Genomic DNA, 13,355 nt, shown 5'->3' with positions numbered 1-13,355 from the left:
GAAGTTGAGAAACACGTGGAAAAATTTACCTAAAACCTCCCCTCTGTCAGCAGATGGGACAAACATCAAACATACATATTAGTAGAAGATTTAATTCCAATGTATGCATTACATGTATGAAAGTTATTCATTACCATGCACAGATACTTTAAACTCTCTCTCTTGTTCTCCAGCCTCATTGGTCGCAACACAAAGAAAAACTGCCGTATCAGACAACTGAGCACGAGACACGACCAACCGTCGCCCATTAGACGTCATCCGCACCCCCTCACCCTGCCTGACAGGCAGACCATCTTTCAGCCAACTTCAAGAAAAGAGGTACAGAAGAGTAAGTGGAGGCTAAATTATGTATAAGTAGTATATGTGAGTTTATTGAGATCCTCACGTAATGGTTGGTGTAGGTGTGCCTGTAGCATGACACTCCAGCTCTAAAATATTGTTGATGATGACGGTCGCGTCTGTGGTGTCGCTTGCCCCATCAACAATAGGAGGAACTACATATGTGAAACATGATAACACAATTATTCCAGTCCTTTACATATTGTAAATCACAGGTTAAATTTTTTAACTGAACATATCAGGGATTATATATTTTGAATCCTTTAAATTTATGTTACATTGGGTAACAATAACAGTATATGAACATACACATAGTGATGGCTGAATGCCCTTCAACCTTATTCACAATATAGAATTACCTTATGTCATACCTTAATGCTTCATTACACCCTCTCTGTAATCGTTCTCATAAACCAAACAATGCACGAATCATTAGTCTTTAAAATAAAGCATGACAATTCCTTCCACGGACTGAAACAAATAAAAAGGGACAGACTGGTAATGAATGCCACATGTTTACCTTACATAATCGAATGTTGTCCCTACCGTAGACTCTTGCTGTCTCTTTTATACATTTCCTTCATTTGTTGTTAAGCAATTTAATGGCTCATAAAGCATTCGACGTTCCAATGATACGACACAAATCTAAATCGATGGCGTGCGGTGGTCTGTCAAACACATGTATTATGACCATAATAGGGTCCAGATGTTCGGAAGATCAACGTGCAGGTCGAGACAATATCTGTCTGGCTCATGCAGACATAAACGAAACACCAAGTTCCTGATTTCTTTAGATTTTAAAGAAGGGGATGCCTGAAGTCAGGTGACTTCACTGGATTGTCAACATCTAAACGATTGCAAAATGTTTGGCAAATTTATTTTTAATGAAGCCGTTTAGTTTGCCAATGTCTTTATAGAGAAACAACTCTACTAGACGTTGTACCCTATGGCAACGTTTTTCAATTTTTCTTATTAAAAGTGTATTCATATACCTAAAACACTGACGTCATATTTGATCTCTTTCTCTCCGGCAATGCTGGTTGCCACACATGCATATCGACCCGCATCAGATGGAAGAGCACTGATGATCTCGATTTTGCGCCCCTGATCTAGAACCCGCAGGTTGTCTCTAGCTGTCACAGGAGAACCATCCTTCAACCAGGTCAATGAGGGCGGAGGGTGACCTTCAGCCTCACACGTCAACAACAGATATTTACTGAGCACAACCTTCATGTCTGTGGAACCATCGGAACTGCCAGTGATGGAGGGGGGAACTGAATGATGGACAGTGGAAAATAGTGAGAGTGAGCAAGCATTAGAAAAAGGTGAAATTTTTTTCATAAAAATAATAAACCATTATCATTATTATTACTTAAAAAAACACACTAAAGCACTTAACGCGTCCTCACCGTAGACATCCAGTTCATAACGTTTCTCAGCCGTGCCGGCGACACTGGTGACCTTACAGGTGTACTGTCCAGCATCCGACACCTGAGCTCTGGAGATCTTCAGGAACTGTCCACGTTCCAGATACTGTGCCTGTCGGCTGGACAAAATCGTCTCACCGTGCTTGTACCAAGTGATGGCGGGGAGGGGCACTCCTCGTACTTCACACTCCAAAGTCAATGTGTTACCCAGCAGAACTGTCAGCTCAGATGACACATTTCCTCCCTTAATACTGGGCGGCACTAAGTGGGAATTGATGGGGAAATTCTTTGAAATTCATAACCGAACCTTCTGTTTGCATAATTTGAAAGTCAAGCATTTTGAACATACCAAAGATACTGAGGTTAAATTCTTTAGACTGCTTTCCTGCCGAGTTGGTGGCGCTGCATTGGTATCGTGCCTGGTCACCTAAACGAGCACTTTTAATCTTCAACTGCTGTCCTCTGTTTGAAACTTCAATATTGGGGTCAACCAAAAACACGGGCCTAAAACACAGAGTAAGATACACCTACAGATACAGCTAATGCTCATTTTATAATCAGTTTTTTGGAATAACTTACTTCCTGTCCTTGTACCACTGAATTGTGGGAAAGGGATCACCTTTCACCCTGCATTCCAGAACAATCTCCTGATTGAGTATGCCAGAAATGTCACGTGACCCAACAGTCCCGATGATTGTAGGAGGAACTAAACAGAGGAAATTACATTTCTGGATGTAAATACATATAATGGCACACATCACAGCATATAGATGTTTTACAGAATGATCTCAAAGACATTTGAGTCAACATAAAAAAGCATTCACTACTTATTGACTTATTACTATATTTATGGTTCACATTACCAACAGCCTGTGTGGCTTAGGTGATGTCAAATTAGAAGAATGGAAACATAAAAGCGAATTTTTTGTTGTTTACCCAAAACATTCAAGTTTAAGTCTCTCTCTGTGCTTCCGGCAATGTTGATGGCCTTGCAGGTGTAGCGGCCAGCATCTGAAACAGCCGCTTTCAATAATTTCAGGGTTTTTCCCTTTTGTAGAATCTGCACATTGCTGTTGGAAGTTACCTGGTAAAATGGTACAAGCAACATTTATGATGCTTATTCTAAATCTTCCCCCCTACCTATACCTTTATTTTTAAACTAAAAATCATCAGGACAGAAAATATTCAGGGGCGTTTTTATGACCTTGGAGCCTAAACCCGGTGATTGAAAGAAACTCATTTTTAATTGGCCTCATTGAGTAATATAGGAAAAACCCTTTTCTCATTATGCTTATCTATACACATAATGAGTGGATAGCATTAACCAGTCATTAACTAGCATTAACCTTCTCAACATTAACCAGTCTATAGACAAAAATGAAATGGCTAACGTTAACCTCTATAAAGTGATGCATTTCTAAACAGAATGATGCAGAAATAATGCAGGTATTGACTTTTTCGGATACATCACATTTAACTGGATTGAAGCACTGACTGAAAGTGAGTATGAATGACATAATAAAAAGCACTTACCACAACTCCATCTTTATACCAGGTGATGACAGGTACAGGTGTGCCTGTGACATCACACACCAGGTTGGTCGGTTGATTCATTGCTACAGAGACGTTGGACAGCAGGCCGCTGTCTCGAATGTCAGGTGGGACTAGACGAAAATGACGGATGAGAAAGATCATGAAATGTAATCAATCCAATCAAACCAAAATCACTTAGAGGCGTTCTAAATGATGAACTTACCATTGACCTTAAGCTGGTATTTCTTCTCAGTTGTCCCAGCATCATTGACAGCCATGCATGTGTACTCGCCATTATCCAGAGGTGAGACGGAGGCCAGGATGAGAAGCGTGCCATCCTCCAAAATAGAAACACCTGGTTCATTTCCTGTCAATTCCTGACCGTTCCGAAACCACTTTATTACTGGCTCAGGTGTTCCTGTGGCAGATGAGGGAAAGTTGAGAAACATTCACTTGCATTGTCAGCGTGTGATCGCTTTTACACATTCAAGAAGGAATGAAGTGATCTTTGAAGATAAATGTCCCCATTCACCTTTGGCAGGGCAGGGGAAGGCAATCTGCTGGTTGGCCACTCTCTCCTGTAAGGGGCTGTTGAAAGGGGGCTCTGAAACCTCCACCACAGGCGGGACTGTGAAGAGATGGTGACAATGAATGATCCAGGATCACTTAATAAAGCTCCACATACCTAGATGTGATTTCTAGTCCAATTCGAGCTGAATTGCTGTAATTACATTTCAAAACAGCAAACCCTGTCTGACCTTGCACCTGGAGCTGAATATTGGTTTCATCTTGTCCAGCAATGTTGGAAGCCACGCAGGTATAGGTTCCCTCATCGATAAGCCCCACCTGGCTCAGAATCAGAGATCCATCTGAGACCTTAAAGTCAGACCCTTCCAGCATGGCGGTGCCGTACCTCAGCCAGGAAATGGAGGGTTCTGGGACTCCATGTGCAACACAGGGCAGTTCTATGGGATGGCCCACCTGCACCTTTATGGTTCGAGGACCTGCTTGGATGCTGGGAGGAACTAAGGGGGAAAACGTGTATTTTGCAAATAAGGATAAATCTAAGTAAACCTGTGAAGATACAGTCAAATTGGCAAATGTTTATAATAGAGTCAAAATATCTGGGGAAGTCCAACCCGATAACAACACATTCTTTCGTAACAACTCATCTGAAAGAATCCGTTACTCTTAATCTTGGCTGTGCTCAAAAACAACCTGTCCTTACGTGCCTCTGGATGATCATCTCACATCTTTTGGGATTTTAATCTTCATGATGAGACACTTGATAGCTGTGATAAATCAAACCGTGAACTCCCATCTACCTCTCATTTCTCTACTTACTTTCTCGCAGAAGCACTATAATCCAAGATTAAAAAGACTAATTGTAGTCATTATAAATAGCCCCGTTCCAATTTCATTAAAAGATGTGTCTGAGTTTGCTCTTAGAGCAGCTTATGTCTAGGAGACTCCATCATTTATCATCCTTTGTGTGGCTGAGACAAGCTGACACTTTATCTCCTTCCATGAGAAGATTCATCTAAAGATCACATGACCTCTTAAAGGAATAGTTCACCCAAAAATCAACATTCTTTTATCATTTACTTACCCGTACGTCATTCCAAACCTGTATGACTTTCTTTCTTTTGCAGAACACCAAAGATATTTTGAAGAACGTTGGCAAACAAACAACATTCATCCCCCACTGACTTCCATTGTATGGCGCAATTTCTCAAAATATCTGTTCCACAGAAGAAAAAATCATAGAGGTTTTGAACGACACAAGGGTAAATAAACATATTACTTTGTTCACACTTAATCCAGCGTTCATACAAATGTACAGTATATGTTTATGTATGACCTTGCAAAAGTCAGATTTTAAATAATCGTATCCAAATGAATGACTTGAAATTTGAGCTTGTAAAAAAAAGCTAAGACACAAAACGGACAATGCTGACAAACTAAACAACAAGTGATAACTGCTCTGATGTGTGTTCTGAGCCGGGATCATTACATTGGCATGTGTGAAAAGTACACACATGATGTACTTACCCAAATGATTGTTGCGTTTGATGTGAAATTGACTATCAAATAAGTCTTATAATAATCCACCTGCAGATTTGTTTTACATGTGGTTCGCAGTCGAAATATTTATTTTATAGATGTGGGTAAGAGTAGAGAACTTTAAATTAACTCAGGATGTACTGAAGTGACTGAATCCTATTTTCACCCTTGGATCAATGTCCCTTTAATGAAACAATACTTCAGAAACTATGACCTGGTAAATTGCTCTTTTTCAAACTTACAGCGTTTATGAGCTCATTGAAATGATGGCATAAGATGAAAGTATACTTTGCATCAAAAACTTTGACAAAACTGCAAGGCTAACCTATTTAAGCAGACGCATTTAACCTAAGTGACTTACATTGTATTATACTATACTTTTGTTTTTGAGTATGAGTAATAACTGGGATCGAACCCATGACATTGGCGTTGCCGCCATGCTCTAACCACTGAGCTTAAGGAAAGCCTGAATAACTGTATTCAAGCCATACTGGATCAAGTCAAATCTGGATTAGTGTTTTCAAGCCATACAGTTACAGCATATATGTGTAAATACAGTTATATGTGTTACAGTATATCTGTAAATATGTGAATTCTATATAAATCGAACCAATACCAATAACCTTAAGGTTCCGGTCTTTAATTTAATAGTTGTTGTATCACTTACCCAGAACACTGAGTTTGATTGTCTGAGTGAAGTTTCCAGCTATGTTAGTGGCCACACAGACGTAGATGCCACTGTCTGTCACACGTGTCTCTGTGATCGTCATAGAGCCCGATGACAGCTGAACATGTCTGTGAGAGAGAAGGGACATTTTATTTTCATTTGCACTGTTATTCAGTTTAACACACGTAAAATCACACAGGTGTTCCACATTTGCAGAGGGGCTTCAAAAATTACACCTAACCTTACTAGGTCACACTTTATTTTAAGGTCCAATTTTCGTTATTAACAAACCATTAACTATAACTTTTGCCTCAATAAACTCCTAATTTGATGACAAGCTGTCCGTCAAGGATCACTGCAAAGAGAACACGCCCTTATTTAACATTAGAAAGGTTACACCCTGTCTCACTGAGCATGCGGCACAACTCCTTGTCCAAGCCCTTGTGATCCCAAGGTTGGACTACTGCAATGTTCTTCTTTCTAGTCTTCCTGCAATGGCTATCAAACCACTCCAGCTGGTTTAGAATGTAGCAGCACGCCTCGTCTTCCAACAGCCCAAAAGGGACCCCTTTTCATCTCTCTCCACTGGCTACCGGTTGAAGACCGTATAAGATTCAAGTCACTAATGCTTGCATACAGGACTATCACTGGATCTGCACCGGCATATTTTCACACATTCCAACACTCCATCAAGAACCCTGTTGTCAGCAAACGAGTGGCGTCTTGTATTGCCTTGTCCCGCTCATTCTCCTTCACAACACAGTCCGGTCAACCACATCTCTCACAACATTCAAAAAATGACTTAAAACCCATCTCTTCTGTGAATACTTGACAGGCAAAAAGAAATCTCTCTCTTTCTCTTTTTCTCAACAGGTATTGTTTTGGCTTTTGTGGAAACTATTAACTTGGTATTAGTACCTATTGTTTTATTGCTCATAGAAATAAAAAGAAAAGGTGGGTGACCATCTGAATTCAATAATAGAGACTATGTTTCATATTGTCAAATATGGACATACAGTATTTAGATGGGTCATGTTTATAACTTTTTATCAATGTCCACCTGAGTTTAAGATGATCTTTAATTTATAAAATAAATTTTAAAACATGTTTTCATGTGTATGTTCTTTAACTATTTCAAAACTGTAAATATGTTAGCTATGTACATTTGGGATCGTTCTACAAATTAAGAATCAATGTATTTATAACTTATTACTGAAATTATGAATCATATGTATCATCTGCAATATCTGTATGAGCTATGGAGCAGAGAAACACATCATTGAGATACCTGGGAGAGAAGGGGGAGATGAGCTGCTTGTCTTTGGCCCAGGTAATGATGGGAGGAGGAACACTCTTCACCTCACATGGCAGTGTGACCTCATCACCCACTGTAACAGACATCTCCAACGGCTCATCTAAATTACCCTGTGTCCCTGCTCCACCACCACTGCTCGATCTGGGCCTCACTGCAAACATACACACAAATGTCTAGTGCAGAACAGTACAACGTGCACTGTCTCACATTTTTGGACAATCAGTACAATGCTGAAGACAACACAATACATGTTTTAATAAACCAGAAAAGACTGAAAAAAGCAATAAGATAGAGGAATCTAGCTAACCGTAGACAGTGAGCTGGACCTTTCTGGTGCTGTATCCAGCAGCATTGGTGGCCGTGCACACAAACTCGGCAGACTCCTCACCGCTGGGGGAGAAAATGTGAAGACTGCCATCCTCATCCAAAGAAAAGGCACTGCCACTTAGATCCAACATATCCCCTCTCTAAAAAAAACACACACCATCAGTCGTTTAACAGCAATACCAGGGTGCAATAAATGACTGGAAAGACAGTACCAGAAACAGACGAAAGGACAGTCACACATCCAGCTACTGTAAAACCTATAAACCCTTGAATTTGGTACAAATAAATCACCACTAAATAAAACTAGTCCAAAGGTGAACTGTCTCCAAGGGCTGTGAAAAAACTAAGATCCAGTTAAAGCACAGAGTGAATGTGATGTTTTAATGTGATCAGATATCTGCTTTGCAACTTAACAGCCTCGCATTACTCTCAACTTTTTATCCGTTCAATTCAACTTCAGCACATGTTATGGTTCCAGAAACAAGCCCACATACAGCGACACAAATGATGAGAGCATACATTCAGCGGGAAACTAAAGTTAGACACCTCTTAAAAATATATATCAAATTTATATCTGGAGAGAATATAGAGAGACCTTTACCTTAGACCAGGTGATGTCTGGTTTGGGGACTCCAAGTGCACGACATGGCAGAGAAATAGGTGTCCCTTCAATGGTACTGAAGATTTGAGGGCCATGTTGAATAGTGGGCAGCACTAGAGCGAAAAACATACATTTAACATATATTACATTTATAGTGTTTTTGTGTGTGTATGTCTTTTTGGGAACATGATTGCCCCAATTCATTTAGCAGCATTGCGGCCTTATATCATAGATCTAATTTGGTAAAAATATAGGTGGATGTATTGCAAAAAAACTGAGATCCCTGTCTTTGTACGAAATATAAGACCTATACACTGCATCCTGAATGAACTAGACAGTTTGCGAACCTAATTTAATGAATTAGGTTCATTAAACCCATATTTTTATGAGAACATCTCTGCGGTGCTCTTCACAGACTGCCGGTTCTGCTTTTAATCCTCATAAATGTAATAAATGAATGACGTGCAAGAGAGAAATAAAAGGTTATTGTACACAGTCACAGTCAGTGGCAGAGTACAGTGGAGCACTGGTATATGTCTAAGCAGTCCCTGGTTTCTACATATAAGTTTTAAATGCAGATCTGATCAGTCACTTTTATTTGAATAGCACTAGTTCCAAAGCAGCTTATGAGAAAATTGTGCCTTAATGTTTAAATCCCACAGCGAGCAAGCAACAGTCAGTAAAGAAATTGTGCCAAGGAAAAAACTCAATAAGATGTTTAGGTAATTTAGGGAAAACTCCTTGTGATGAACCAGACTCCAGGGGAGCCCATCATTCTCCCGCATTACAAATCAAGTAGGCCTACACATGCTAAATATCAGCTAGTCAAACAATATGTGTAATACAAGCCATGTGTTCCATAAACAAACTTAATTGAATATGCTAGAATAGCAATATTTACCCTACGCGATTAGTTTGTGGTTCCTAAATCTACTTTAATCGACTAAAGGGAGGTAGTGGTCACTGAATTATCATTTGCTCTATAAACATGTCATATGTAATTTATATTTCAGTGTGGGTGCATGTTTTTTGTTTAAAAGCCTTACCGTACACATTAACTATGGTGGTGCGGTTGCTAGACCCCACTACGTTTTCGGCCAGACAGGTGTACTGACCCCCATCCTGCTGATTGACCCGTTCTATATGTAGACTGCCATCACGCCTCACCGTCACATAGGGGCTTGATGCAACCTGCCATGTCATTGCACATATGTTAATCACATTCACATTTAAACATTGAGATTTTCTAAGACAACATAAAATAGCATTAGCATTTAATATCAGTAATTCGTCGTATTTCAGAGGCAGACAGAATATTTATCAGGAACTAATGCAGTGTCAATCTTTCTAATTGAATTATTATTTGTTGCTACACTGTATGCATGTGATTTACCAAGCCATTGTCATGTAGCCAGTGTCTCTCAGGAAGAGGATTTCCAGCCAGTAACACACAGGGCAGAGTAACCTGCTGGTCTTCTATCACACTGACCACTGCTGGACTCAGAGCTATCATAGGAGACACTGCACAAACAAACACATATAAAGACTTGAGATGAGAATATACACAGAAATTTGATATCTCTATACTATATTCACAACATTCTGAAATATTGCTTTTAGATGAGAGCTTTTACAAGAGAGCTGCGTAAGTCAAACAAATCACATAATTGCTCTGAACGCTGGCGTGGGAACGCTGCAGATTCCCAGCGGTAGTTTCAAGGTGGTGTCCACCCGTCACACATACCATACTGTCAGTACATTCATTAATTTACACAAAAACCCCTATTACTGTGAACCTTTATCTTCAGAAAGTTTTCAAACTTAAAACCGCAGTCACATTGATTGTTTTCGACATGATTTAATCAGTAGACAGGACTGTTAGGCGTCCAAAGGAAATACTGAAAGTGTCAAGTCAGTGGTCTGGCCACACCTTTGGAGTTTTGCTTGTAATGTTTCTATGGATACTTTGAAATACACATTACATATGTCGCTGGGGTATTAGAGCTCAGCAAGAGAGAATTATGGGACATCTGAGGCACACTGCAACAGTACATTAGCAACCTTTAGCCTCGACTCTGTGTTATGTTGGTTTTACAGAAACACAAAGTCACCCACACACACAGAAACAAAACCAACTGACACTTGATAAGAGTGACCATATGTTAATACATACATTTGACACTTACATTAATCACACAGAATATTCTATAACAGATAAAACTACTTTAAGGCTTAATCTACACTTTTTGTTTTATAGGAAGAGAAATCATATTTAACTTTCACATTCAATGTAACCAAATGGCCTCATAAGAATGCGGTCAAATTACAAAGGTATCCAATCTGCAATGCATTATGGATGTTTCAATGCTCAGTATGACTTCACATACAGTGTATGTTTACACAGAATAAATATAATTTTACCCTGTTATTGAACTTTCTTTTCGTTACTAACGGGAAACACATGTATCCAATAGGCTCATACATTCATGTGCTCTCCAACTCTCTCAAAATGAACTACTGAGCACCTCTCAAAACTTTTAGGCCTAAAGCCAAGAAAATGTACATGTGACTAAGATAAAGAAAGCGTAAAACAATTATTATCCCAAACCACCTCCTTCCTTCAAGTATTCTGCTGACAGATGCACCAGTATGAATGTGAAACCAGTAGCAAGAGAAGAACACTTACCCAGTCCAGTAACAGTGACTTTGGCTTTGGACTGGATTTTCCCAAACTGGTTTTGAGCTTCACACATGTAGGTGGCCTCATCTTCTACCCAAAGGTCTAAAATAAATATGACAAAAAGAACATAAACCCTAATGATTTTTAAATGCAGATAACGTACAGTATATACCTTGTTATAAATAAGAACAATTCAGAAGCATTCAATATTTGCAAACAGTTTATCATACCTAAACTATTCATGTGAAGTAAAAATGCTCACTTCCATGCAAATCCATGCTTTTATTTTGCGGCAAAAAGGTATAATCAGGGAGATACATACTAGTGATCCAAAGGTGGCCATCACTTTTTTGAGTGATAGAACTGTGGCCACGGTGCTTGAAGAAGAGTGCGACATTGTCCTCTCGTCTCCAAGACAGCTGAGGTTCTGGGTGACCCTGGGCGTGACACGGTAAGGTGATGTTTGTGCCGATATCAGCAGACAAGTCAGATGGCTTTCGTGTGAACTGAGGAGCAGCTGGGGAATACATTTCACAGAAAGAGATTTATTTAGATGTCATGATCAGGGTCCAAAATTAACATCTCATATGTATATGATGCTGCAAGTGATAAAATGGCCTGTGCTGTTTGTCACAAATTAAAAAAATGTTATTAATAAAAATGAAATATAGTTTCATGGTCGTTGTGATTTGAGATGTGGGTGTGCAATATATCCTTACAGCCCACATCCAGCGTGATGTAGCCCTGTGCAGATCCAGCTGTGTTGACTGCCACACATGTGTAATCTCCTGCATGCTTGTCCTGAGCCTGCTGAATCGTCAGAGTGCCACCCTGAGGGTCCAAGCTCAAAAAAGCAGATGACCTTAGCTGCACGTCATCTGAAGATCAAACATACATAAGATCTCAATCCAACTGAAATCATTTTAGACAGCATTCTTTGGTAAGTAGGTCTGCTGACCTTTGTACCATATGACGTTAGGGTGTGGAACTCCGGTGACCCTACACTCCAAAACAACCGTCTGTCCCAGACCAATCAGCATCTCAGCATGAGGGACCGTCACCTGTGGAGACTCTACAAAAGGTTGAAGATCACAGAGAGTATAATTAAAGACCAGCTTGGAACCGTAGGGTGGGACTGAATGTCTCACTTATTTACGGTTATTTCCTTTGTCATTTGTTGGTATTTACAGTTTAATAGTAAAAACATCTAAGCTTATGCTAATTGCATTTTTTGAGTGTAAAGCACTTTGTCCTCACCAATGTAGCTGAGTATGGAAGTTTGGGTGTCTGTTCCAGCAATGTTACTAGCCAAACAGCCATACGTCCCCGCATCTTTCGGTTCCATGTTCCTAATGACCAGTGTGCCATCAGAGGTCATTCTGTGTCTGGATAACAAAAGAGCATAACAGGCTGAGATCCAGAGGACGGTAACTGCCGACCACCTCAAATTAAAGATGGGTGTGTTTGTTACCTGCTGGAGCCCATGATGAACATGTCATTGTGTGTCCACACCACCATGGGTGTGGGGTAGCCCTTGGCTGAGCATCTAATCCCAACTTCCTGACCGGTGCGGAATGTCTGGTTCCGTGGATCTACTGTCACCACTGGTGGTTCTAATGTGAAAATGATATAATCGTGATGTTTAAGACGTTTTTAAGAGGTAATTTATTAGTTGTGCAACTGCTAAGCAAACTAATAAGTTCAATATTCAATAAGAATCAAGTGTTTATCAAAGATTATATTTATATTGTATTTCACCCATGATTCACATCAATATGTCATGATAATGATTGATTTGCACTTAAATTATGATTCCTTTACATTCTGTTGTCATCATTAATTGACCCTCATGTCTTTTAATACATCTCTTTCTTCTGTGCACATGACTCTTTCTTCTGTGAACTCAAAAGAAGAGATTTTGAGAAATGTTTCATTTTGTTTCATGTCCATACAATGGAAGTCAATGGGGTCAGTATCTTCTTTTGCGTTCTGCAGAATGAGTGAGAAGATGAAAAACAAATGCTTATTTTTCTATACCATTAACATCTAAAAAATGTGTAACGTTAAAGCAAATAATGTGTGTGTAGTCGTATCAATTAAATACAGCTAGCTGACAAATATACACACAATGATGTTCACACAACACTTTAAAATGTCCTGCTTCACACTCATGATATGATTCTCGGTTCAGCCAAACAAATTTCACAGCAATTCTTCCATCATTGTTTCTCCTTTCAACAGAAACACTAAAGTAGGAATATTAGTTCCAGATTTTCTCAGCTGCTGAAGTTGAGATGCGTTTCTGATCAATTCATGATGTGCAGCCCCTGCTGAACAAGAGTATTTTCTCACTGCTTCTGCTGAAGCCAATGACCTCCGGTCTCTGTCTGTCCCATGTCCCA

General features: G+C 39.6%; 1 protein-coding gene across 3 annotated transcripts in view; it reads right to left on the bottom strand.

Moving 5' to 3' along the window:
• hmcn1 (hemicentin 1) overlaps positions 1 to 13,355 on the bottom strand; it is a gene marked incomplete at its 5' end in the record, with an annotated part of 67,092 nt that overhangs the window by 30,211 nt on the left and 23,526 nt on the right. For all 3 annotated transcript variants that reach the window (XR_013787660.1, XM_079474724.1, XM_079474725.1), the window contains 23 exons: positions 135 to 304; positions 386 to 494; positions 1,332 to 1,613; positions 1,749 to 2,027; positions 2,116 to 2,270; positions 2,346 to 2,472; positions 2,703 to 2,850; positions 3,300 to 3,430; positions 3,523 to 3,717; positions 3,832 to 3,927; positions 4,058 to 4,324; positions 6,031 to 6,158; positions 7,319 to 7,496; positions 7,653 to 7,812; positions 8,274 to 8,386; positions 9,320 to 9,464; positions 9,667 to 9,794; positions 10,960 to 11,055; positions 11,276 to 11,470; positions 11,673 to 11,831; positions 11,912 to 12,025; positions 12,211 to 12,338; positions 12,425 to 12,566. Coding sequence is in view for 2 of the 3 variants with exons in the window: in XM_079474724.1 (XP_079330850.1) it covers positions 135 to 304; positions 386 to 494; positions 1,332 to 1,613; positions 1,749 to 2,027; positions 2,116 to 2,270; positions 2,346 to 2,472; positions 2,703 to 2,850; positions 3,300 to 3,430; positions 3,523 to 3,717; positions 3,832 to 3,927; positions 4,058 to 4,324; positions 6,031 to 6,158; positions 7,319 to 7,496; positions 7,653 to 7,812; positions 8,274 to 8,386; positions 9,320 to 9,464; positions 9,667 to 9,794; positions 10,960 to 11,055; positions 11,276 to 11,470; positions 11,673 to 11,831; positions 11,912 to 12,025; positions 12,211 to 12,338; positions 12,425 to 12,566 (3,645 nt within the window). The remainder of the gene's footprint in view (positions 1 to 134; positions 305 to 385; positions 495 to 1,331; positions 1,614 to 1,748; positions 2,028 to 2,115; positions 2,271 to 2,345; positions 2,473 to 2,702; positions 2,851 to 3,299; positions 3,431 to 3,522; positions 3,718 to 3,831; positions 3,928 to 4,057; positions 4,325 to 6,030; positions 6,159 to 7,318; positions 7,497 to 7,652; positions 7,813 to 8,273; positions 8,387 to 9,319; positions 9,465 to 9,666; positions 9,795 to 10,959; positions 11,056 to 11,275; positions 11,471 to 11,672; positions 11,832 to 11,911; positions 12,026 to 12,210; positions 12,339 to 12,424; positions 12,567 to 13,355) is intronic.

This window comes from Barbatula barbatula, assembly GCF_947034865.1.
Source record: "Barbatula barbatula genome assembly, chromosome: 15".
NCBI classification, from domain to species: Eukaryota; Metazoa; Chordata; class Actinopteri; order Cypriniformes; family Nemacheilidae; genus Barbatula; species Barbatula barbatula.
The sequence above is the reverse complement of the archived record's forward strand: the minus strand, read 5'-3'. Positions and strand labels throughout refer to the sequence as shown.